The sequence below is a fragment of the Bos mutus genome, chromosome 8 (assembly GCF_027580195.1).
Source record: "Bos mutus isolate GX-2022 chromosome 8, NWIPB_WYAK_1.1, whole genome shotgun sequence".
Taxonomy (NCBI): Eukaryota; Metazoa; Chordata; class Mammalia; order Artiodactyla; family Bovidae; genus Bos; species Bos mutus.
The window spans coordinates 82,960,789-82,986,833 of NC_091624.1; the positions used below are offsets into that span (position 1 = coordinate 82,960,789).

The window sequence follows — 26,045 nt, forward strand, 5'->3', positions numbered from 1 at the left end:
TGTCAAGATTTACAAATAATTTTATTTCAGTACAATTTTCATGACTGTGGTCTTTACTAGAGAAAACTGACATCTATATTTGTGAGTATGAAAAATATGATCTGTAAAATATACAATAGCCAAAAAGTAAAAAGTAGTCCTGAATTTCCTATTTTCAAAAAGGCCTATAGTTTGCTAAAAGTGATATGGTGTTCTAGTCAGAAACATAGCACAGTGGAATGGATATAACAGAAGATGCAGAAATAAATCCTATCAATAGTTTTCATTTTGGACTATCAGATCAAGTAAGATTTCAAGAAAAAAGGAATCAATAAGTGGCACAGTTATATACATTGATGAAAAGAGGAATTTGTTCTATGAAAAGGAATTTTTTTTTAGTCAATAAGCAGATGAATTGAGAATTTCCTCATTCATTTTTCCATTACTTCTTTTAGCAAGAAGCATCTACCTTCTTCAGTTTCTGAGCCATCCATATCATTCCTCCTGATCATCCCCTTTTGTTGCCTTTATCCTGGCAGACAGATAAATAACGCAATCATCTACGTATTGGCTAATGTCAATGACGGTGACACTATGAGATGATATTATATAACCAATAGGGATCAGGTTCAAAATTTGCTTAGACCCCTACATATGCTAACTTCTAAAATAAGAGGTATAAAAGGCCTGCAAAAAGAACTGTATACAGTGTGTGTCAGTTATTTTCAGAAGACATTTGTCCATCCCTACCACCAACTGCCCTCTCCTCACAAGAAATCTACCCCTTTATAGCTGTCCAGACCCTTCTTTTTCTGTAATTTCTGTAGGATGATGGCTCCTTAAGCCTATTTTTATATTCTGTATATTTAAATAAAATCCTTGAGTGTTAATAAAACTCTTAGTAGTTTAAAAGCAACAATAAATAAAAGCAAATATATTCACTGAGTACTTACTAGGTGCCAGAAGGTTTGCATACTCATATGTATTACATCATAAGTAAGTTGTTTTATCTGTTTTACAGATAAGGAAACTGAGGCACAGGTCAGTTAATGCCAAGAACAGGAGAAAAAGACAGTCTAACTACAAAGCCTATATTTTAACCACTACACATAAAATAAAGCAGTGGTTTTTCTTTCTTTTTTTTTTTTTGAGTGTTATGAAGCAAGCAAATCTCATAAGATACTCTTCATATGGGAGGGGGGTTCAGGATGGGGAACATGTGTACACCCGTGGCAGATTCATGTCAATGTATGGCAAAACCAATACAATATTATAAAGTAATTAGCCTCCAGTTGAAATACATAAATTTATATTAAAAAAAAATTTTTTTAAAGATACTCTTCATAAAAGGGTCCCATAGTTAACTAACTTTGGAAACACAGCATACATGGAAATTTACATAATCCACTTCAGTATTTTTGGGCTTCCCTTGTGGCTCAGCTGGTAAAGAATCCACCTGTAATGAGGTAGACATGGGTTTGATGCCTGGGTTGGGAAGATCCCATGGAGAAGAGAACAGCTGCCCACTCCAGTATTCTGGCCTGAAGAATTCCATGGACTGTATAGTCCATGGGGTTGCAAAGAGTAGGACATGACTGAGTGACTTTCACTTTCTCACAAGTTTGAACAATGTGAACATAAGCTGTTCACGTAAGTCTGGGGGAAAGTAAATACTAAAAAGCAGTTATGTTGCAAGGAAATTGACTTAATTTTGCTTCTTCCTTTGCTCCTCAAACTTTGGAGTCTGTTTTCACAGAGTTCCTAATAATATCTTCCAGAACTGATATCTGTGGACAAGATTTTGAGAAAGTGTCCAGAGATGGACTCTTACCTGTGGCACTGAGAGATTTGGAGGTTCGTGGCTGTCCCACAGGACAAATTCAAATGAATCTTCAAAGATTTCTCCACCAAAGTGACGGTAGTAAATGATGCCATTGAACAGATCCCTCTGAATGAAGCCAGGGACTGGATAGCCTATGGAGTCCACAAAATACCACATACTTTTGTAACCATCTGCCAGGTGTTGGGGTAAAATAATTTTGGATTTATCTACAAGTTTTTTCTGCCTAGTATGTTGCATGTACCCAAGGAATATTTTTTTAAGTATAGCTGATTTACAATATTGTGTTAGCTTCAGGTATATAGCAAAGTAATTCATTTTTTTCCAGATTCTTTTCTATTATAGATTATTAGAAGATACTGAATATAGTTCCTTGTGCTATACAGTAAATCCTTTTTGCTTATCAATTTTGTGTATAGTAGTTTGTTTGAGGAATCATTATTAAATGTTCTTATCAAAGCAGGAGGAGAAGGAGGTGACAGCTTAGACGATTAGATGGCATCACTGACTCAATGGACATTAGTTTGAGCGAATTCTGGGAGATAGAGAAAGAAGGGAAGCCTGATGTGCTGCAGTTCATGGGGTCAGTCTCAAAGAGTCAGACACAACTTAGTGACTGAACAACAAAAATCAAAGCTTATAAATAATAAAGCATAAAAATTAAAGTTACTACTTCTGCCTTAGTATATAGAAAAATTAGCATCAGAAAAATATTTTCAAGAAACAGTCTTAAAGTCAGCCAAGATGGCAGAGGAAAGACCCTGAGCTCACTTCCTCTCATGGGCATACCAAAATTACAACTATCTTCAGAACACCCGTCAGTGAAAAAGTCCAGAACATAAACAGAGGAGATCTTCTACAATTGAAGTTATAAAGAAGAAACCACAATAAGGTTGGTAGAAGGAGTAAAGTCACAATATGGTCAAGTTTCATACCCCAGGGTGGGCAATACACATACAGGAGAATAATTACAAGTACAAAGTTTCTCTCAAAGGACTAAGAGTTCCAAGTCTAAGCCCAGGGATCTTGCACTTGGGAAGAGGAGTTTCCAGGGTATTTGACTTTGAGGACCTATAGGGTTATTTTTGATAGTCCCAGACAGCTGGGAGAAATAGAGTGTGTGCATGCATGCTCAGTCATGACTGACTCTTTGTAAACCCCAGGACTGTGTAGACTGCCAGGTTCCTCTGTCCATGGGATTCTCCAGGTAAAACTACTGGAGGGGGTTGCCGTTTCGTCTTCCAGGGGATCTTCCTGACCCATGATCCGTGGGTCTCCTACATCTCCTGCATTGACAGGCAGATTCTTTACCATTGCACCAACTGGGACATGGAGGAAATACAGATATCACTCTTAAAAGGCACACCAAGAATCTCACATGCCTCAGGACACAGGAAAGAAGCAGTAATTTGACAGAAGTCTAGGTCAGAAATTAAAAGACACTTGCTCCTTGGAAGAAAAGCTATGAAAAATCTAGACAGCATATTAAAAAGCAGAGACATGACTTTGCTGACAAAGGTCCATCTAGTCAAAGCTACGGTTTTTCCAATAGTCATGTATGGATGTGAGAGTTGGACCATGAAGAAAGCTGAGCGCCAAAGAACTGATGCTTTTGAACTGTGGTGCTGGTGAAGACTCTTGAGAGTCCCTTGGACTGCAAGGAGAGCAAACCACTCCATCCTAAAGGAAATCAGTCCTGAATATTCACTGGAAGGACTGATGTTGAAGCTGAAATTCCAATACTTTGGCAATGTGATGCAAAGAGCCAACTCACTGAAAAAGACCCTGATCCTGGCAAAGACTGAAGGCAGAAGAGGATGGCAGAGGATGAGATTGGTGGATGGCATCACCGGTTTGATGAACGAGTTTGAGCAAGGTTTGGGAGTTGATGATACATAGGGAACCCTGGCGTGCTACAGTCCATGGGGTCACAAAGAGTTGGACACGACTGAGAGATTGAACTGAACTGAACTGAACTGGACTGAACTTGACTATGCTGGACTGAACTGAACTGGACTGGACTGAACTGAAGTGGACTGAACTGGGTCAGAACCACTTGCTTGTCCAGGAGAACCTTCTGGAGAGACAGGAGTTAACCACAGTTCACTCTGGGGGACACAGATACTGGCAGCAGTCATTTTGGAGAACCTGTTCTACCACACAGACACTGGCTCTAGCAAGCACCATTGTGGAATCCTCCCTCTAGCTTATTAGGGCTAAAACCAAGCCCCATTCCAGCCCATAGGCCTGGGGGCTCCAGTGCTGGGATGCCTCAGGCCAAGCAACTAACTGGGTAGGGACACAACCTCACTCAGGCTGTCTTAAGACCTCCTGAGCCAACAGTTGCCTCTGGACACAGCTATGCCCACCAGAGAGTGCAGGACCCAGCACCAGCCATCTCTGGGTAGACACCAACTCCAGAATAGCCTGGACCCCAGACCCAATCTCCAGGGAGCCTACTGTAGCCTCTGAAGTAGTTGTATCCACCACTGGACAGGTAATAACTGCATAAAACCACAAATATGCAGCCTGCAAACACATCCTGACCAACTGGACCATGGTCCTGTCCACTAGCAAACCAACACAAGCTTCAGGACTCCCCAGACCCTGCATTCAACAGCATTAGGAAGTAGTCCCGTGCACCAGTGATGCAAAACCAGCTCTAGGACCCCTAGGTCCTGTAACTAGACTCGAGTATCTGACTCTGCTTGCCAGTGGGCCACACTAGCCCTAAGACCTGGTTCTACCCACCATTGGGTGGTAACAGCCCCAGAGTCTCCTGGATCTTGACCCAACAGTGCCACCTTGTGACCCAGTCCCACCAACCAGCAGCCAGCAACCTCCACACAACGCAGGGCCTGGCAACCAACTGGACAGGGAATAAACCAAGCATATAAGACTGCCTACATAGTCAGCCCAGCACGATAGGAAGACACACACATCCCCTAGAGCATATCACTTGGGTAATGAGAGGGGGATGTGTTGCTAGGACACATATGATGTCTCCTACAAAGGGCTGCTTCTCCAAGGTCAGAAAGCATAACTAACCTACCAGACACATAAAAATAAAGACAGCAATCTAGGTAAAAGGACGCAACAAAGGAACGTGTTTCAAACAAATGAGATAAAACCCCATAAGAATAACTAACCAAAGTAGAGATAGGCAATCTACCCGAGAAAGAGTTCAAGGTAGTGATTATAAAGATGATGAAATAACCCAAGAGAAAAATGGATGCACAGAGTGAGAAATTTTTTTTTAATGAAAAGTTAAAAAATATGAAGGACATCCAGACAGAGATGAAGAATACAATAACTGAAGTGAAAAATATCCTAGAAGGAATCAAGAGTAGACTAAATGATACAGAGGAACTGATCAGCATGCTGGAAGACAGAGTAGTAGAAATCACTGCTGCTAAGTAAACAAAAGAAAAAAGAATGAAAAGAAATGAGGACAGTTTGAGAGACCTCTGGGACAACATCAACCACCCTAATATTCACATTATAGGAGTTGCAGAAGGAGAAGAGAGAGAGAACCTTTCAACATATTTGAAAACATAAGTCAAAAACTTCCCTAACCTGGTAAAGAAAATAGCTGTCTAAGTTTAGGGAGTACAGGGAGTCCTATACAGGATTCACTCAAAGAGGAACACAACAAGACACATTATAATTATAATGGCAAAATTAAATATAAAGACAATATTAAAAGCAGCAAGGGAAAAGCAACAAATAATTTATAAAGGAACCCCACATAAAGCTATCAGGTGAATTTCAACGAAAATTCTGCAGGCAAAAAGAGAGTGGCACAATATATTTAAAGTGATGAAACAGAAAAACCTACAACCAAGAATATTCTACCCCAGCAAGACTCTTGTTCAGATGTGATGGAGAACAAAGTTAATAAATCATTCACACACAAAGATATGAGGAAGATTAAAAACCAAAAGTGGTAAAATCATCTATATCCACAATAAGCAGTTAAGGGATTCATAAAACAATTAGATGTAATATATGACATCAAAAGGGCTTCCCTGGTGGCTTAGCAGTAAAGAATCTGCCTGCCAACACAGGAAACACAGGTCCAATCCCTGGGTCAGAAAATCCTCTGGAGAAGGAAATGGAAACCCACTCCATTATTCTTGCCTTGGAAATCCTATGGACAGAGGAGTCCATGGGGTTGCAAGGGCTGGACACAACTTAGCAACTAAACCACCACCACCATGACATCGAAAGCAGTGAGGAGAGAAGAGTACAGGGTTATTAAAATGTATCTGAAATTAAGACACATAACTAAAACAAATAATTGTATAATTTGTATGGAAACACCAAACCCCAGATTGTCAAAGCAATCTTGAGAAAGAAGAACAGAGCTGGAGGAGACACACAGTGACTTCAGACTATACTACAAAGCTACAGTAATCAAAACAGTATGACACTGGCACACAGCAGACACACAGATCAATGGAACAAAATAGAGAGCCCAGAGATAAACCCACGCACTTATACGCAATTAATCTACAACAAAGGAGGCAACACTATACAGTAGAGAAAAGACAGTCTCTTCAATAAGTGGTGCTGGGAAAACTGGACAGTTACGTGTAAAACCATGAAATTAGACCATGAAATTAGACCATTCTCTAACACCATATGGCTTTCCTGGTGGCTCAGATGGTAAATAGTCTTCCTGCAGTGCAGGACAACCAGGTTTGATCCCTGGGTCAGGAAGATCCCCTAGAGAATTCTTGCCTGGAAAATCCCATGGACAGAGGAATCTGGTGGGCTACAGTTCATGGGGTCACAAAGAATTGGACACAACTGTGCTTTGAACTAATACCATAGACAAAAATAAGCTCAAAATGGACTATAGATCTAAATGTAAGACCTGAAACCATAAAACCCCTGGAAGAAAACTAAGGCAGAACACTCCTTGACATAAACTATACTGATGGTTTTTTTTTGGATGTGTCTCCTAAAGCAAAAATAAACAAATGGGACCTAGTTCAACTTAAAAGTGCAGTGAAAGAAACTATCACCACAACAAAAAAACAATCTCCTGAATGGGAGAAAATATTTGCAAATAATATGACATTTAAGGGATTAAAATCCAAAATACACAAACAGCTCATATAACTCAACTGCAAAGTAACAAAAACCCAATTAAAAATGGCAGAAGACTGGAATAGACATTTTCCCACAGAAGACTTACAGATTGCCAACAAGCATATGAAAAGATGCTCAATACCACTAATCATCAAAGAAATGCAAATGAGATATCATTTCACACCTGTCAGAATGGCCATCACAACTAAGAAATGGCTAACACAAATAAGAAATGCTGGCAAGAATGTGGAGGAAAGGAAATCTTGTACACCATTGGTGGGATGTAAATTGATATAGCTACTGTGGTAAGCAGTATGAAAGTTTCTTAAAAAACTAGACATAGAATTTACCATATATCCCAGCAACTCCACTCCTAGATATATACTTGAAAAAAATGAAAACACTAATTTGAAAAGATATGTGCACTCCAATGTATATTGCAGCACTATTTACAATTGCCTTGATATGGAAGCAACCCAAGTGGACATTAATAAACGAATGGACAAAGAAGATGCGCCATTCACACACACAAACACACATAGTGGAATACGACTCAGCTGTTAAAAAGAATGAAATTATGCCACTTAAAACAACATAGATGAACGTGAAAGGTATTATGATAAATGAAATGTCAACCAGAGAAAGACAAATACTATATGATATCACTTACATGTGGAATCTAAAAAGTAAAACAAACTAGTGAATGTAACAAAAAAAGAAAGAGACCCACAGATATAGAGAACAAATGAGTGACTACCTGTGCAGAGAGTGAAGGGAGAGGGGCAATATAGGGGTACGGGATTAAGAGGGACTAACTGCTATGTCAACTACTATGCATAAAATAAATCAGCTTCAAAATACATTATACAACACAGGGAATAGAACCATATCTTATAATAACAATAAATGGAGTATAACATTCAAAAATTGTAGATCACTATGCTGTACACCTAAAACTTATATAATACTGTACATCATGGAGAAGGAAATGGCAACCCAATCCAGTACTCTTGCCTGGAAAATCCCATGGACAGAAGAGCCTGGTAGGCTACAGTCCATAGGGTCTCAAAGAGTTGGGCACAACTGAGCGACTTGTCAATGTTAATGTCAAAAGCTAGGAGGGATGGTGAATATACGTTAAAAATAATCTTGAGACACACAAATTTTGCTCTTGTCTGACTAGAGAAATGGCCAAATCCAGTAAGACTGAGCTCTCTGCTCATTGTTGTATCAAGAACTCTAGCACAGTTATCTCGTATGTAGATGTAACTGTTGATTGAATTAATGGAATTGAATAAAATCTTCTTTCAATCAAAAAAAAAATACTGTACATCAACTATACCAATTTTTAAGTAATCTATTAAAAATAAAATCAAGTATGCTTAAAAGACAAATAGTCTTAGATAAAACTGCTTGACACCTATTTTGTCAAGCTCCTTACCTATCTACTTCAAAAAGTAGTTGTGAAATTATTCTAACAAAATGTAAATAAAAGTTATTCATGAAAGTTTTATGAATAATCTAGAATAGGTTAAAATATCTCTTCAACATTATTTGTCCTATCACCTTGCATTTCAGACTTAATATTTCATAGTGTAATGGTTACCTTGAGGCCCAGTTCTGGAACTTTCTAGATTCCAGATGGATAGATCAACTTAACCTAAGTCTCAGTCTTCCCATCTGTGAAATGGGAATAATAATAATAATAGAATCTTACCCCATAAACTTGATGTCTCTCTTAGCACAAATTCTGACACAAATGATTTTAACTGCCCAACACTCACCTATCAGTCCTGGTGCTGGTTTCTTCATGATCTCTCCAGCTTGTGGGGGTTTCGTGATATTAAAGAAGATGTAGTCATCACTGGAGTCCATGTCTGAAGCTCTCAGCATGGAACCCTGGATTAGTATGGTCTGCCCCTCCTCCAGTTCAATCACAACATTTGTTATGAGAAATGGAGGACTGTCATCTTTGGGCAAGATGTTGATGGGAAACTTATGTTGGATGCTGTGCTGGCTGTCAAATATCCTGAAGACCACAAAGTCTTTGGTGGAGTCACTGTCATCATGATGATATCGAACGACTCCAGCCTGAAGGTCAGCCACGGTGAAGAGAAACCCCTTCCCCCCTGATGGAAAGAACAGAGATGAGGCGAATGAGAAAGATATGGAGGCAGCAGGTTAGTAAAAGCAGCACTACAGGAGCAGGTGTGAAATGGAAAGTAGGGCAGCCAATACTTTCCTCACCTGGAAAAAACCATAGATTGCTTAGTGGGCTCTGGGGCTCCAAAGACCCAGTTTTGAATACTAGCTAGTTGTAACACTTATTAGCAGGGTGGGCTTAGGCAAGGTATTTAATTTATTTGAGACCCATATATAAAACAGAGATAATAATACCTACCTAACATTCCCCCTTAAGAATGAGAGAGCTCAAATATTGTGTATCTACAATAAGTATTCATTGTTCTTCAATTCATTGTTATCAGCCGACAGCACTTCTTAGAGTAGTGGCTTCAAACTAGCAACATCAGCACCATTTGGGAAGTCATTATAAATGCAAGTTCTCAGGCCCTACCCCAAACCTACTGAATCAGAAATTCTGCTACTGGAACTCAGCAATTCATGTTTTATCAAGCCCTCCAGGAGTCTAATGTGTGCTAATGTTTGTGAATCACTGGCTTAATGACCAAGAGCTTGAGTTGTGGTGGCAAATGGCTTGAGTTCACATGCCAGCTGAGCCACTTTCTAGACCTTAGACAAGTCAATTTCTCTTAGTCTCAGGTTCTCATTTGCAAAGTAAGAATAATAGTACCTTGCTTCATAAAGTGGATGTGCGATAAAGTATGTAGAATGCTTTGCACAACTGGGCACAAAGTAAATGCTTAATAAATGTTTGTACTATTTTCTGCCTCCTCTGAGCCAGAATATCATTATGGGGTATGACTCTCCGCTTCATTTCTATAATATTGATAAACATTGCTTCACTCTGCACAAACTACTAATATTTCAATTCTTTCTGCAGATGGCCCATAGCTTTTCCCACTCCAGACGGTTTTGTAGATTAAACATGAGTATAGTGAACACTATGGGTTACTTGCCCATCAGCCACTTTCTCCTCCTTCTCAGTACCAGAATCCTAGTCTCATTTGGAATGGCGACATAACCATTTAAAAATACTCAGGTTCCCAGACTCTGTTGCACCTAGGGGATAGTATGTAACTAGGTAAGAGATATAACTAGACTTCATTTCTTCAGGCTCCTGGGAAAAGTTGTTAAACAGAGCAAGCTTGGGTGGCATAGCTTTTTTTTATTCTTCTTTTTCTTTGCTCCTTCCCCTAATGCTCATTAGAAGCCTAGATGTGTAGGTACCATTCTGTGACCACTGACAGGGCAGAAAAGAGCTGCTGGCATCATAAATACAGAATATCCACCTCTATGTAACTTGTCACAAGAAGAAAGCAACTCTTGAGGTTAAAGTTGCTATAGTTGGAGTTTTCTTACATGCAACTGAATACCCATCCTAATTTATACATCCAGCTTGAGCTAAGATCCCATTGTCCTAGGATTAGGCAAAAGAATTTATCATTTTTATTTCTATTTCATTTTTTTCAGAATTCCTAATCACATATAGTGGTAAACAAGAGTTCTCTTTCTGCTTTACAAATAGGTAAACTAAGATGATAACAATTAATTCCTCTGAGCTCATTACAAGGAATAGACTATATTACTATTAACTATGGATATTTTTATTAGGGCCATTACTTTGTTAACTACCACCCTTATAATTATAAAACCATTTCTTTTAAACTAAGGTAGCTGCTACTAATAACATAAGAGCATAATTACTACTAAAGTATTAACAACATGTTTTTCTGTTTTTCACTGCATTTCTCTGAACCAGAGAATTGAAAAGGACATATTTTGTCTTTCAGTTCAGTTCAGTTCAGTTGCTCAGTCATGTCCGACTCTTTGCGACCCCATGAACTGCAGCACGCCAGACCTCCCTGTCTATCACCAAATCCGGGAGTTCACTCAGACTCAGGTCCATCGAGTCAGTGATGCCATCCAGCCATCTCATCCTCTGTCATCCCCTTCTCCTCCCGCCCCCAATCCCTCCCAGCATCAGACTCTTTTCCAATGAGTCAACTCTTCGCATGAGGTGGCCAAAGTACTGGAGTTTCAGCTTTAGCATCATTCCTTCCAAAGAAATCCCAGGGCTGATCTCCTTCAGAATGCACTGGTTGGATCTCCTTGCAGTCCAAGGGACTCTCAAGAGTCTTCTCCAACACCACAGTTCAAAAGCATCAATTCTTCGGTGCTCAGCCTTCTTCACAGTCCAACTCTCACAACCATACATGACCACAGGAAAAACCATAGCCTTGACTAGATGGACCTTTGTTGGCAGAGTAATGTCTCTGCTTTTGAATATGCTATCTAGGTTGGACATAACTTTCCTTCCAAGGAGTAAGCGTCTTTTAATTTCATGGCTGCAGTCACCATCTGCAGTGATTTTGGAGCCCAGAAAAATAAAGTCTGACACTGTTTCCACTGTTTCCCCATCCATTTCCCATGAAGTGATGGGACCAGATGCCATGATCTTCGTTTTCTGAATGTTGAGCTTTAAGCCAACTTTTTCACTCTCCACTTTCACTTTCATCAAGAGGCTTTTGAGTTCCTCTTCACTTTCTTCCATAAGGGTGGTGTCATCTGCATATCTGAGGTTATTGATATTTCTCCCAGCAATCTTGATTCCAGCTTGTGTTTCTTCCAGTCCAGCATTTCTCATGATGTACTCTGCATATAAGTTACATAAGCAGGGTGACAATATCCAGCCTTGACGTACTCCTTTTCCTATTTGGAACCAGTCTGTTGTTCCATGTCCAGTTTGAGCTGTTGCTTCCTGACCTGCATACAGATTTCTCAAGAGGCAGGTCACGTGGTCTGGTATTCCCATCTCTTGAAGAATTTTCCACAGTTTATTGTGATCCACACAGTCAAAGGTTTTGGCATAGTCAATAAAGCAGAAATAGATGTTTTTCTGGAACTCTCTTGCTTTTTCCATGATCCAGCGGGTGTTGGCATTTAAACTGGGCTAAAATCATCAGTTAAGGAGTATATTTAGAAGGGTTCAAAAAGCAAATCTGAGATTTAAATAATGGCTCAAACATAAAATATCATTCGTAAATGGTCACCCATTGATTTGAGCATCTACTACAAAAGTCAATGGTTTCAAAATCTCTGGACCTAGGGAATATGATAATTCATTGAGAAATGGAGCCCAAGAAATACCATATATATCCTGTTAAATATGATTTGCTTTTGGAGAAAATAATTGTTGGGTTTGATTCTAAGTTAAAAAGTTGGTTCCTTCACCTCTCACAGTAAGCCGTCCATGCTGCAGGCCATCCACAGTGACTACCTGGACAGCATGAATGTCATCATTGTCCACAATCTGAAACTGTTCCCATGTGATGGCCCTAGACTGTCCCTCCAGGAGATTCAGACCTACAAGAGAAAACAAACAAACAGACAAAAATGTCCTGGAAAGTTCTACAGCATGCCAAGATGACTACTTTAAGACAAGAGTAATAAATTACCACTCACAAAACTAGGTAAAAATTGTATCTTCAAAAGCTTCTCAAGAAACTGTAATTTAGCTTTTAAATAACATTTTTCCTATTAGTAATATTAACTCTAACCTGATGACTGGTTCCTTATGATCTATCCTTTAGAAGCACAATGGTGCCAAAAATAAATACTAGAAAGAAATAACAGATGTTACGTTCACAGCGGTCTCTAGTTCAAAAATGTACACAAAGAATTTTTCAAAGGCTGTGTTCACATATTTTAAGTGGGCAAGAGTTAGAAGCGCTTTCACACATGAATTCTAAGAGCATAAGTAGCCCACAGGATAGAGTATTAAAGTGGTTAAATATTCATTAAATGTACAAATACAGAGCTACTGTGCTAGGGGAGTGTTTAATGGTGTTAGACAGGAAAAGTCTAACACTTTGTAATGAGGGTTGCGTTTTAGTCTAGACGCTAATAAGGAAGGGACTTTTGTAACTAAAGGAATTTAACAATAAAAGCTTCTCCTTGGACCCAGCATGCTGAAGGGAATCTGGGGAGAAAGGGAAGTGCTGCTCAGAGCCAAGAAGACAGAATCCAGACTAACACTGTGGTTAGAGACAGGGAGCTGTAGTACCATCACCCAATCCCATTACCCAGTAGAGCTGGAGGGTCAACAGACTGAAGAGAATCTTGAAAGGGGGCAAAGCCTTTCAAAGAAATAAGTGTCTTTATGAATTATGGATTTCTCATGGTGTAAGCCCAGTAGTGGGATTGCTGGGTCATATGGTAGTTTTATTTCTAGTTTTTTAAGGAATCTCCATACTATTCTCCATAGTGGCTATATCCATTTTCCTTAAAGTTTACTGCAGCACAATTTACAATAGCTAGGACATGGAAGCAACCAAAATGCTCATCAACCAGTAAATGGATAAAGAAGTTGTGGTGCATATATTCAATGGAATATTACTCAGCTGTAAAAAGGAACGAATTAGAGTCAGTTGAACTGAGGAAGGTGAACCTAGAGCCTGTTATACAGAGTGAAGTAAGTCAGAAAGAGAAAAACAAATATCATATACTAACACACATATTAAGATAATCACGATGGTGTGACCAATCACCTAGAGCCAGACATTCTGGAATGTGAAGTCAAGTGGGCCTTAGAAAGCATCACTACAAACAAAGCTAGAGGAGGTGATGGAATTCCAGTTGAGCTATTTCAAATTCTGAAAGATGATGCTGTGAAAGTGCTGCACTCAACATGCCAGCAAATTTGGAAAACTCAGCAGTGGCCACAGGACTGGAAAAGGTCAGTTTTCATTCCAATCCCAAAGAAAGACAATGCCAAAGAATGCTCAAACTACCACACTATTGCACTCATGTTACACGCTAGTAAAGTAATACTCAAAATTCTCCAAGCCAGGCTTCAGCAATACGTGAACCAAGAACTTCCAGATGTTCAAGCTGGTTTTAGAAAAGGAACCAGAGATCAAATTGCCAACATCCACTGGATCATCGAAAAAGTAAGAGAGTTCCAGAAAAACATCTATTTCTGCTTTATTGACTATGCCAAAGCCTTTGTGTGGATCACAATAAACTGTGGAAAATTCTGAAAGAGATGGGAATACCAGACCAACTGACCTGACTCTTGAGAAACCTATATGCAGGTCAGGAAGCAACAGTTAGAACTGGACATGGAACAACAGACTGGTTCCAAATAGGAAAAGGAGTACGTCAAGGCTGGATATTGTCACCCTGATTATGTAACTTATATGCAGAGTACATCATGAGAAACGCTGGGATGGAAGAAGCACAGGCTGGAATCAAGATTGCTGGGAGAAATATCAATAACCTCAGATATGCAGATGACACCACCCTTATGGCAGAAAGTTAAGAGGAACTCAAAAGCCTTTTGATGAAAGTGAAAGTGGAGAGTGAAAAAGTTGGCTTAAAGCTCAACATTCAGAAAACGAAGATCATGGCATCTGGTCCCATCATTTCATGGGAAATAGATGGGGAAACAGTGGAAACAGTGTCAGACTTTATTTTTCTGGGCTCCAAAATCACTGCAGATGGTGACTGCAGCCATGAAATTAAAAGACGCTTACTCCTTGGAAGGAAAGTTATGTCCAACCTAGATAGCATATTCAAAAGCAGAGACATTACTCTGCCAACAAAGGTCCATCTAGTCAAGGCTATGGTTTTTCCTGTGGTCATGTATGGATGTGAGAGTTGGACTGTGAAGAAGGCTGAGCACTGAAGAATTGATGCTTTTGAACTGTGGTGTTGGAGAAGACTCTTGAGAGTCCCTTGGACTGCAAGGAGATCCAACCAGTCCATTCTAAAGGAGATCAGCCCTGAGATTTCTTTGGAAGGAATGATGCTAAAGCTGAAACTCCAGTACTTTGGCCACCTTATGCAAAGAGTTGACTCATTGGAAAAGAGTCTGATGCTAGGAGGGACTGGGGGCAGGAGGAGAAGGGGATGACAGAGGATGAGACGGCTGGATGGCATCACTGACTCGATGGACGTGAGTCTGAGTGAACTCTGGGAGTTGGTGATGGACAGGGAGGCCTGGCGTGGTGCGATTCATGGGGTCGCAAAGAGTCGGACACGACTGAGAGACTGAACTAAACTGAACTGAGTGGGAAGTTGCTGTGTAACACAGGGAGCTCAGCCTGGGGCTCTGTCATAACCTAGGGGGTGGGATGTGGCGGGTGGGATGGGAGGGATTAAGAAGAAGGGTATATATATATACTTAAGGCTGATTCACATTGTTATACAGCAGAAACCACCACAACCTTGAAAAGTTTTCCTCCAATTACAAAAAAAAAAAAAGAAACGAGTGGATGAAATTTAAAGACTGTGTACTGGTAGACACAGTTAATGCGTTAATGCTTCCCCTCAAATCTGCCTGGCTTCCGTTCCCCAGTGTTGATCAATTGCCCGCTTTCTAGCCTGGCAGCTCCAACAAATTTCCCACAATCCCCACACACTAAAGCCCTGGCCGCCATCATTGCTTCATCTTCTGATGTCACTGCCCTCAACTGCCCACCAGACCAAGTTTTGGCATGACCTTCCTTGTGACCATGGCCAGGTCTCACACCATGGGACTCAAGGAATTTGTACAGTGACTGCTAAGAAGAGCCAAGTGACACAACCCCAGGCATGTGGGAAGTTAACCCCAGTGAGGCAAACTGTCTGAGATGAAAGAAGAGATGGAAGATGCTGACATGTGGTTCTTCACCCCTTCCCAACCCCCTCCCTGACTCTTCCCACACAGAATGTTTCCATCTCCTCCTGGAGACATCAGCACTATTGAGCTATAAGCTTTATTTTCTTGTAAAGCTACAACCAGCTCAGTCAAACCATCTTTTTATTTGCTACCCTCCAAACTCCCAACTTCCCTTCCCCTTACCCCAGATTTCAGTACAGGGTTAGTGCATATAATCTGCCTCAGGGGCTCTTTGCTAGGGAACCTGAGTTAAGACATACAGGAATACTGAAAGAGAGAGAGAGAGAGGAAGGAAAGCGAGAGAAGTGAGGGAGAAGAAGAGAGTAGAAGGAAAGAAGGCAGGGAAGGAGGGATGAAGGGAGGACAATGGCTGGTAATAAGGATTTTGAAGTCAAGAGTGCAAAGTAAAGCACAGAACAAGGCATCATGGGATGCAGCAGAGGAGCAAGCAAGAACACTAGAAATTTATGTATCAAGATATTGATGGTGATTATGTTTTGTGGTGGAGTAATGAATAATTTTATCCAACTACTATTATTTCATTCATTTATTCATTAACTCATTGTGCTTTCCAAGTTTTCAATGATCTTATGTTAAGTTCATAATAAATAAAATTTTATTCTAAAAAGAATCTGATATCCAAAGTAGTGAAAACCAGATCCGGAGCTCTTAACAAGCCTAGGTTTCTCAAATCACACATATACATGCAGACCATTAAGTCTCCATGCTATATACTAAACTTTGCTGTTATTCAGTTGCTAAGTCACGTCCAGCTCTTTGCAACCCCATGAACTATAGCACACCAAGTTTCCTTCATTATCTCTTGGAGTCTGCTCAAACTCATATTTATTGAGTATTGAGTCGGTGACACCATCCAACCGTCTCATCCTCTGTCGTCCCCTTCCCCTCCTGCCCTCAATCTTTCCCCCCATTAGGGTCTTTTCCAGTGAGTTGGCTTTTCACATCAGGTGGCCAAAGTATTGGAGTTTCAGCATCAGTCCTTCCAATGAATAGTCAGGGTTGATTTCCTTTAGGATTGACTGGTATGATCTCCTTGCAGTCCAAGGGACTCTCAAGAGTCTTCTCCAACACCACAATTCGAAAGCATCAAACTTTAGATCACCAAGTCCTTCTTTTCTCTCTTTATCCCCCAAATATAGGTAGAGCAGGACAGAAAACCAGATTGTAAATCAAGGATGCCCAACTGATATTGTTCATCCCTACTGAAACTCACATATATATAAACACACACATGGTGTGTTATCCATGTGCAAGCACACACATACACATACACACACACACACACAAAAGATAATCCATATAAGCTGCCACCTGAGGACTTAAATCAGACAGAGATATTTTCTGTGTTAAATGAACCTACCAACACTGCTTGAATGCCATTGATGGTAACAGTGGAAAGGAAAAAATCTTCACTTACATTTCACATTTACATCTGATCTAAATATATACACTGCATTGGTAAAGCAAGAGGAAATTGACATGGCAGAGTAGGAGGATGCAGAATTTACCTCCCCTCTCCCTCCCACCTTATGAACACATCAATAATACATCTACACGTGGAGCAATTCTCACTGGAAATGGACTGAAGACTGACAGAAAGATCCTTATGCAACCAAGGCTAAAAGAAGTTGTGCAGGAAGGGAATAGAAGTAATCACGTGGGGGCCTGCACCCTAGGAGGGGCCACAGGACAGGAGGGGCACTACAAGGATGAAGATATCCCTGCGGAGTGAGTGGCTTGACCCATACACTGGGTGCACCAGCCCTGGGGTCAAACGGTGGGAAAACTGGTTTGAAAACCAGTGGACTGACAACAGGGCTGTAAGAGAGCTAGACTCTACTCATGAAGAACCCACACATTCTTGTTTGCTCCCAATACAAGATAGAGAAAGATTGAAATTCCTCAGGACACTGGCTGGCTTCTCACAACTGCCTCAGTGCATGCCCTGGCCTGTGCTGAGTACCCTTCCCAGCCCCACTTGCTCAGAGGCACAGGTCCCCACTAGAATGAGCTGAGGAGAGCTGCCATAGCTGAGGAGAGCGCCCAGTTGTGGGGGATAGAGCTGGCTTGGGCCCCACCCTCACGGCCATTGCTCCAGTACCTTGGGACATGGCCCTACCCCAATAGGGTGGTGGTGTTGGCAACTGAGCAGAGAAGCCCTGGCTCACACCTGGCTCTTGCTCTAGCTCCTCGGTCTCTGGCCACAACACCTACCAAGTTGATAGAGGCCACTACAGTCTGAGGAAAGACACGAGTTATGTTCATATCAGATCCAGCACTCCCATGAAATCCATGGGGAACATGCGCAGACTGTGCAGGAATGTTCACACACAAGGACATACATTTAAGACCATGATGGGTAACTCTTATCTCATTTTATAGAGACAGAAAAAGTTAACCAAAGTGGGAAGATGGAGAATTTTATTTGAAATGAAAGAAATAAAAAAAGAAACCTATAAAACCATCCAGTGAAACAGAGATAAATGAGTTACCAGATAAAGAATTTAAAGATTAGTAATAAAAATGGTAACTGAGAGGAAAGAATACATGAACTAGAAAATTTGAAAAAGTCAAAACTGAAGTATACAATAACTGAAATGAAAAATGCACTAGAAATAATTAACAGACTAAGTGACACAAAGGACATAGTGTTCTGGAAGATAGAATAATGGAAAATATCCAGTCAGAGCAACAAAAAGAGAAACAAATTTTAAAAACTGAAAACAGTTTAAGGGACCTCTGAAACAACATCAAGCATAATAACATTTACATTACAGAGGTCCTAGAAGGAGAAGCGGAAAAGGCAATGGCACCCAACTCCAGTACTGTTGCCTGGAAAATCCCATGGACGGAGGAGCCTGGTGGGCTGCAGTTCATGGGGTCACTAGAGTCAGACCCGACTGAGCGACTTCACTTTCACTTTTCACTTTCATGCATTGGAGAAGGAAATGGCAACCCACTCCAGTGTTCTTGCCTGGAGAATCCCAGGGACAGGAGAGCCTGGTGGGCTGCCATCTATGGGGTCGCACAGAGTCGGACACGACTGAAGCGACGCAGCAGCAGCAGCAGAAGGAGAAGAGAGAACAAAAGAGGTCAAAGGATATTTGATGAAATTATGGCTAAAAACTTCCTGAACCTGAAGAAGGAAACAGATTTCCGGGTAAAGGAAGCATAGAGGGTCCGAAACAAGATGAAACCAAAGAGAACCACACCAAAACATGTCATAATTAAAATGGCAAAAGTTAAAGAGAGAATTCTAAAGGCAGCAGGAGAAAAACAAAGAATCACATACAAGGGAACCCTCCTCCCCCAAGGCTATTAATGGATTTTTCTGCAGAAACTTTGCAGGTTAAAAGGGAATGGCATGATATATTTAAAGTGCTAAAGGGGAAAAACCTACAACCAAGGATATTCTATCCAGAAAGATTATCCTTCAGAATGAAAGGAGAGATAAAAAACTTATAAGCAAAAACTGAAAGAGTACATCAACATTAAACCAATTCTTAAAGAAATGTTAAAGGCTCTTCTCTAAGTGGAAAAGGAATGAATGGGCTACAACAAGAAGTAAGAATCTATAGGAAAAGAAAAATCCACTAGTAAAGGCAAATATATAGTAAAGGAAACTTGCACAGTAAAAGACACCATAAACAAAATGAAAAGACAACTTAGTGACTATACAAGCACATAAACAACTCACACAACTCAACAGCAAATAATAATAATCCAATTTAAAAATGGTCAGAAGATTTGAATAGACATTTTCACAAAGGGATACATAGATGGCAAACAGGCACAGGAAAAGATGCTCAACATCGCTAGTCATCAGAAAAATGCAAATCAAGAGCAGAGTGAGATATTACTTCACACCTCTCAGAATGACTGTCATCAAAAGAACACAAATAACAAACGCTGGCAAAGATATAGAGAAAAGGGAACCTCATACACTGACCCTAATGCTGGGAAAGATTAAGAACAGGAGAAGAGGGCGACAGAGGATGAGATGGTTGGATGGCAGCATCAAATCAATGCACTCGAGTTTGAGCAAACTCCAGGAGATGGTGAAGCCTGGCATGCTGCAGTCCATGGGGTCACAAAGAGACAGACACAACTGAGCGACTGAACAACAAAAACAAAACTGGTGTAGCCACTGTGGAAAAGAGCAGAGAGCTTTCTCAAAAAACTAGAAATAAAACTGCCATATGACCCAGCAATTACACTGCAGAGTATACTGGAATAAAACAAAAACACTAATTGGAAAAGATAGTTACACTCCAATGTTCGTATCAGTATTATTTACCATAGCCACCATACGAAAACAACCCAAGTGTCCATTAACAGATGAAAGGATAAAGAAGATATGGTTTATACATACAATGGACTATTACTAAGCCATAATAAAGAATGAAAGTTTGCCATTTGCAACCATCTGGATGCACATAGAGCATATTGTGCTTAGCGAAATAAATCAGAGAGACAAACACTCTATTTTATCACTTAAGTGTGGAGTCTGAAAAATAAAACGAATGACTATGAGAAAACGGAAACAGGCTCACAGATACAGAGAACTAGTGATTACCAGTGGGAAAAAGGAAGTGGGGAGGTGCAATATAGGGAGAAGGAATTAAGAGGTACAAACTACTAAGTATAAAATAAATAATCCACAAGGATATATTGTACAATACTGGGAATATAGCCAATATTTTATAACTTTAAATGGAGTATAATATATAAAAATATTGAATCAGTATATTGTATACCTACAACTAATGTAACATTGTAAGTCAGTTATATATTAAAAATAAGAAGACAAAGCAGTTTAAACTCTTAATTATGTATTTTCATGTCCATGCAACCCAACTTAAAAATAAGATAATGGATTATAGTCTATGTCTTTCTTTGATTCCTTTGAACAATTTTGAGTTAGAGACCTTTTCTCTCTCAGTCCAACTATGCTCAGTATCACAGTCACTTTTTTGCCTCAATCAGCTGAAAGGGACCATTTGGCTTATCTCCTATAGAGGAAAGAACTTAATTTCAGGACACGAGAATCCTCAATTTAAATTTCTCACCCTGACAGTAGGAAAAAAAACCCCAGAAAACCAACTAGATACCCATAGCCTGTCTGGTTTCGGTTGCTTTGTGTGTAAAATGGGAATGCTGCTGCTGATAAGTCGCTTCAGTCGTGTCCGACTCTGTGCGACCCCATAGATGGCAGCCCACCAGGCTCCCCCATCCCTAGGATTCTCCAGGCAAGAATACTGGAGTGGGTTGCCATTTCCTTCTCCAATGCATGATACAGAAACATGAAAGTGAAGTCGCTCAGTCATGTCCGACTCTTAGCGACCCCATGGACTGCAGCCCACCAGGCTCCTCTGTCCATGGGATTTTCCAGACAAGAATACTGAAGTGGGGTGCCATTGCCTTCTCCAAAATGGGAATAAAGCTACCTTTTTTTTTTTTACTGACCAGAGTACCTTCCTGTCTTCCCTTCCCTATTTTGTTTGACTCCTATATTGCACTTCACCTGTGTTCCAGGACACTCGCGGGGCATTTGTATCTGTTGTTCTGATGGAAATGTGGACTGTAATAGGTGCACTCTTCTCAAAGAAGAAGTCATAGACCTCCAACTCCACCTGTAAACAAACAGTTGAATATGAATATATCGACAATTTATAATATAAAATACCATTAATTCTTGGATATATACCGCAGATGGAGGCAAACTAATTCAGGTTTCTGTTGTTGCCTGACCTCATTTTTGACAACGTAATGTCACTTTTTCCAGCTCTATGTCTTATTCCTTAATTTATCAGTGTTTTAAAATTTTTTTTTTCTATGAATGAAGTTCTTAACCTGAAATAAGCAAATGTGCTAGCAATGAGTCCCTGCATTTGTTCAGGAGACTACATCAGTCCAGCATCAGACCACTTCAGCTTCTCGCAAAGATGTGGGATCTAGAGCAGTGTTTCTCCCCTGTGATTTCACCCCCCAGGGGACATTCAGGAATATCTGAAAACATTTTTGGTCTCACAGATAGGTATGCCCATGGAGGTGCTGCAGGCATCTAGTGGATAGAAGTCAGGGAGGCTACTATTAATAACATCCCACCATGACCAGGTCAGTCCTTACAACAAAGAAATTAGCCAATTCAAAATGCCAACAATGTTGCAGAGATCCCAATCTACAGGCAGCTATCCCACTAGATGTATTATTAAATATATATTTATTTGCTCCCTTGAATTCCATAGCTCATAAGTAGGCTTATACATTTTGAGCTTTATTACATGCTGTGTGTGAATTACACCAGGTGCTGAAGAGAAGGATGAGGTATAATACTGTAAAGGAAGGCAGGCTACCTACTTTTGAAGAATGTTTGGTCTATTTGAGAGGATAAAAGAGACAATCAGATGGTACCGTATCAGCAAACACTACATAAAAAAAGAGATTCAAGAGTGACAAATACACACATTGACAATGAAACTATACCGATATGGGGGACATCATTTTGGAGGTCTAATATAAACATATATTAGGTTGAGCCCTATCACTAAGGAGCTTTCCTCTAAGATAAATGTAGTACCTACCGGAGTGAAGTTGGATTTTCATGTCTATAAGAACAGACTACCTGGTGTAACAGCTGAGGGGAGGATCAGCTAGCTTAAAGCGCACCGGCCATTGCTCTGCTCTCAGAAATCCCACCCCAGGGGGCTTCCGGCCAAAATAATTGAAAAGTGCAAAATCTCCACTGAGAAAATTGAAAGTCACCTTCTAACAAAACAAACCAAAAAAAAGCACACATCTGGACACGTTCTGCTTTAGTATTACATTGTACAATGCTGGACGTAACACATACAAAGCAGACCGAGTAGCAGTGCTTTATTTGTGAACGCGAGATAAAACTGGACATCTAAAGAGAAATTACCTCATGCTGTGGAAGAAATGAGAAGTGAAGACAGGAAAGAAAAAACCAGTTGCCACTTACTATTATGAAGTGAAGAAAATAAAAGTAAAGGGCAAAGCATGGCATTTATAGTCTGCCCTTGAGACTAAATGCTAAAAATGCCTAAACTAGACAGAGGGCAATTTGGTAACCCCAGAGACACAAATTTTCCTTAATAGACCTGAACTCAAGTCTGTGTTAACCTGTTTATTTAAATTTTCCATCATTTTTGAATCAACTTGCTGGTAGGTCTACAAGTTTGTGAAGGGTTGTAATGCACAAGTCTGTAACCAGCTGTTCTCTACTCTCATTGAATACAAAACAAGAGGAGAGAGGCAGAAATAGCAGAAATGATTTAGATTAGATAGAGAACATTCCTGATGAAAAGTGATAGTGAAATGAGTCATTTTAATGAGAATATGGAATCTCCTACCCTGAGTAAGAATTATTACTTAAAATTAAGGACTCCAGTAGAAAACCTTGATGGAAAATAATATAAAATAATTTATTAATGAAAGAATTATAAACAAATAGAAGTTAGACCATCTCTAACTTCAATGATCTATGTAATGCAAGAAGGCTGTTGGAGGCCCTGGAGTTCTCAAATTGGTGAACCTGGGGGCCAAATGTGGCCTCAGAAATGTTTTGCAGCTGGTATTTTATGTTTTAAATTTACAATGTCTTCTATGTTTAAAAGTTGAAAATTTTAACTGAAGTATAGTTGATTAACAATGTTATATTAGTTTCAGGTATATAGCATGGTGATTCAGTATTTTGGCAGGTGATACTTCATTATAAATTATTACAAGAAAAGGGCTACAATTCCCTATACTATCCAGTATATCTTTGTTGCTTATCTACTTTATACACAGTAGTTTTTATCAATTAATCCCATACCCCTACTTTGTCCCTCCCCCTCCCCTATCCCCTTTAGTAACTACAAGTTTGTTTTCTAGGTCTGAGTCTGTTTCAGTTTTGCATAAACATTCACTCGTATTATGAAACTTGAAATATTTTTACCAAAAAAAAGTAGAGCTTTCCAACTTTTCTTGAAAAAGGAAAGCTACAGCAACACTGGGTCCATCCATATTCTCACATGCAGCAGTCAGCTGTAGCTGAGTTGCATCTGCTTCCTAAATTGCCAGCTCCTTCCTCACTTCCCCGCAGTCTCCCTCCAGATGGGTTTGTTCATTTGCATCACCTGCCTGGTTTGCATCCTGATTTGCAGTGATTGATTCTCTTCTGAGGCAGTGACCATACAAGGAAACTACAGGCTAAAGAGAAGTGGCCTCTTCAATGACTCTCTGAATACCAAAGAGTCTAGCAGCTTTGTCTCTCTTCCCTCTCACCTCATAAAGTCTCCTCTCAGAATGGCTGCTGTTTGGTGGCTGATAGGCAATCTGCATATCCCTTAGATCCTTCCAGGTGAAGGAGGACACTGGTCTGGTGTGATCCCACAGGTGAGTCACATAGCCCTGGAGCGGGGCTTTAGTAATGTTGAACACCAGCAAGGGTTTGGGGGTCTCATCCTCTTCACAGTCCAGAACCGATGTAGTCAATGAGGTCAGGATGAACTGATCCACTTCCAGAATAAACATGGCCATAAATGCAGCTCTTGGAATCTGATTGGGAATTCCAGGTCTGATATAGACAGGCAACCACACACTCTCTGACTTTGGAAGAAGAAAGAAAAGATAAAGGGGAAAACTATAAATGAAGCTATTGATACAATAGCAGGGTAAATCACACGATATTTAACACAAAGCCACAGCCTAGACGGTGCATCCAGCAGTGATCTGAATCATTTAGAGAGATTTTAATCACATACTGATGCCCAAATTCCATTTCCAGATGTTCTAATTTAACTTTCCTAAGGAGGAGACAAAAAAAAAAAACAACTTGGTATTCTTAAAGTTCTCTGGTGACTCCAATATTTAGCCAGGGTTGAGGTAGAGCACCAATTTTGTCATTAGAAGGAACTATTCTTTTGATTCCATGTCCAACACATATGGTTTATATGACTTTGGACAAGTTTCTTAACTTCTAAATCTTGATTTCCCCCACCTATAACATGGACTGCCTAGAGGTCCTGAGTACTGCGTGAGGATTACAAGAGATAGCCAAAGTAAAGCACAAGGACTTGCCTAGCAGTCCAGTGGCTAAGACACTGCATTCTCAATGCAAAAGGCCAAGGTTCGATCCCTGGTTGGGGAACTAGATCCCACAAGCCACAATTAAGAGCTTGCATGCCACAACTAAGATCTGGCAAAGCCAAATAAATAAATAATTTTTTTTTAATCTTAAGAAAAAACAAAGTAAAGCACTAGCAGTGTCTGGCACACACAACCAACCTCCCCTGGCCACCCCATCCACCTCTTGTAGGTTTCAAAGGTGACAATGGCAGGATGAAGGAACCCGTCCTTATAATAGCTGCTCGTGAAACTGAAGGACGTTTGCTTGGTCATGTATTAGTTAGGACCCTGAGTCTCCAAGTGAGGAGTAAGTCATCAAAATTGCAAGTAACTCTTCAGGCTAGAAATACACCTTCCCCAAGTAAGAGAGCTATGAGGAAGAGCCTATCATTGTGGGGCTCTCCAGAGAAATCATGAACTTGCATCCTGGGATCTGAGGTCCCAACAAGTGCTATGGGCAGAAAGGATCCTCAGCAGAAGATAACTGGTCATCACAGAATTTTATGTCCGCCGTTATTGGGAGACCAGGCTTAATGATCAGAGCCACATGAGTGCAATACTGCTGAACACTGGATACTTACATAACGGAATGTCTATTTTATTTTTTTTTAATTTATTTATTTTTAAAAATTTATTTTATTTTTTTAACTTTACAACATTGTATTGGTTTTGCCATATATCAAAATGAATCCATACAGGTATACATGTGTTCGGGATGGGAACATAACGAAATGTTTAAAATGAAGTTCTTTTTTTTTTTTTTCTTTAATAGAAAATTATTTAATTAGTAATGAAGTTCTTATGGGCTTAGTCTCAATTGAAGTTCCAAGAGAGAGCATTTCAAAGACAATGTGAGACAGATACTATAGGCAGAATTTACAAAACAAATTGTCTGGAACCAGTTCCAGACTCTAGAACCTTCCACCCACTCTAAAAATATAAAAAGGTTGAGAGAAGTAAGAGAAAGATTTATTTACAGACAGAAGTTGCCTTGTGTTGTGCTGAGTCACTGCCTGGATGCCTCTCACTGTACGCCCTCTGTGAAGAGGAGGGGGCGCGGGGGCAATGCTGCATTCCTTGTCCCAAGTGTCAGGAGGGAAGCTTCTATCACACCAGCCTTACATGTGCCTTTTACCAGTGGAGCACTCAGGGGATTGATGTTGGGCTCATCCC

At 40.2% G+C, this 26,045-nt stretch overlaps 1 protein-coding gene across 5 annotated transcripts in view; it reads right to left on the reverse strand.

The window, feature by feature from the left end:
• FREM1 (FRAS1 related extracellular matrix 1) overlaps nt 1–26,045 on the reverse strand; it is a 218,992-nt gene that overhangs the window by 108,694 nt on the left and 84,253 nt on the right. For all 5 annotated transcript variants that reach the window (XM_070375913.1, XM_070375912.1, XM_014476323.2 and 2 more), the window contains exons 6-10: nt 24,030–24,353; nt 21,265–21,373; nt 12,290–12,421; nt 8,701–9,045; nt 1,811–1,953 (exon numbers count right to left, since the gene is read on the reverse strand). In XM_070375913.1, coding sequence (XP_070232014.1) covers nt 1,811–1,953; nt 8,701–9,045; nt 12,290–12,421; nt 21,265–21,373; nt 24,030–24,353 — 1,053 coding nt within the window. The remainder of the gene's footprint in view (nt 1–1,810; nt 1,954–8,700; nt 9,046–12,289; nt 12,422–21,264; nt 21,374–24,029; nt 24,354–26,045) is intronic.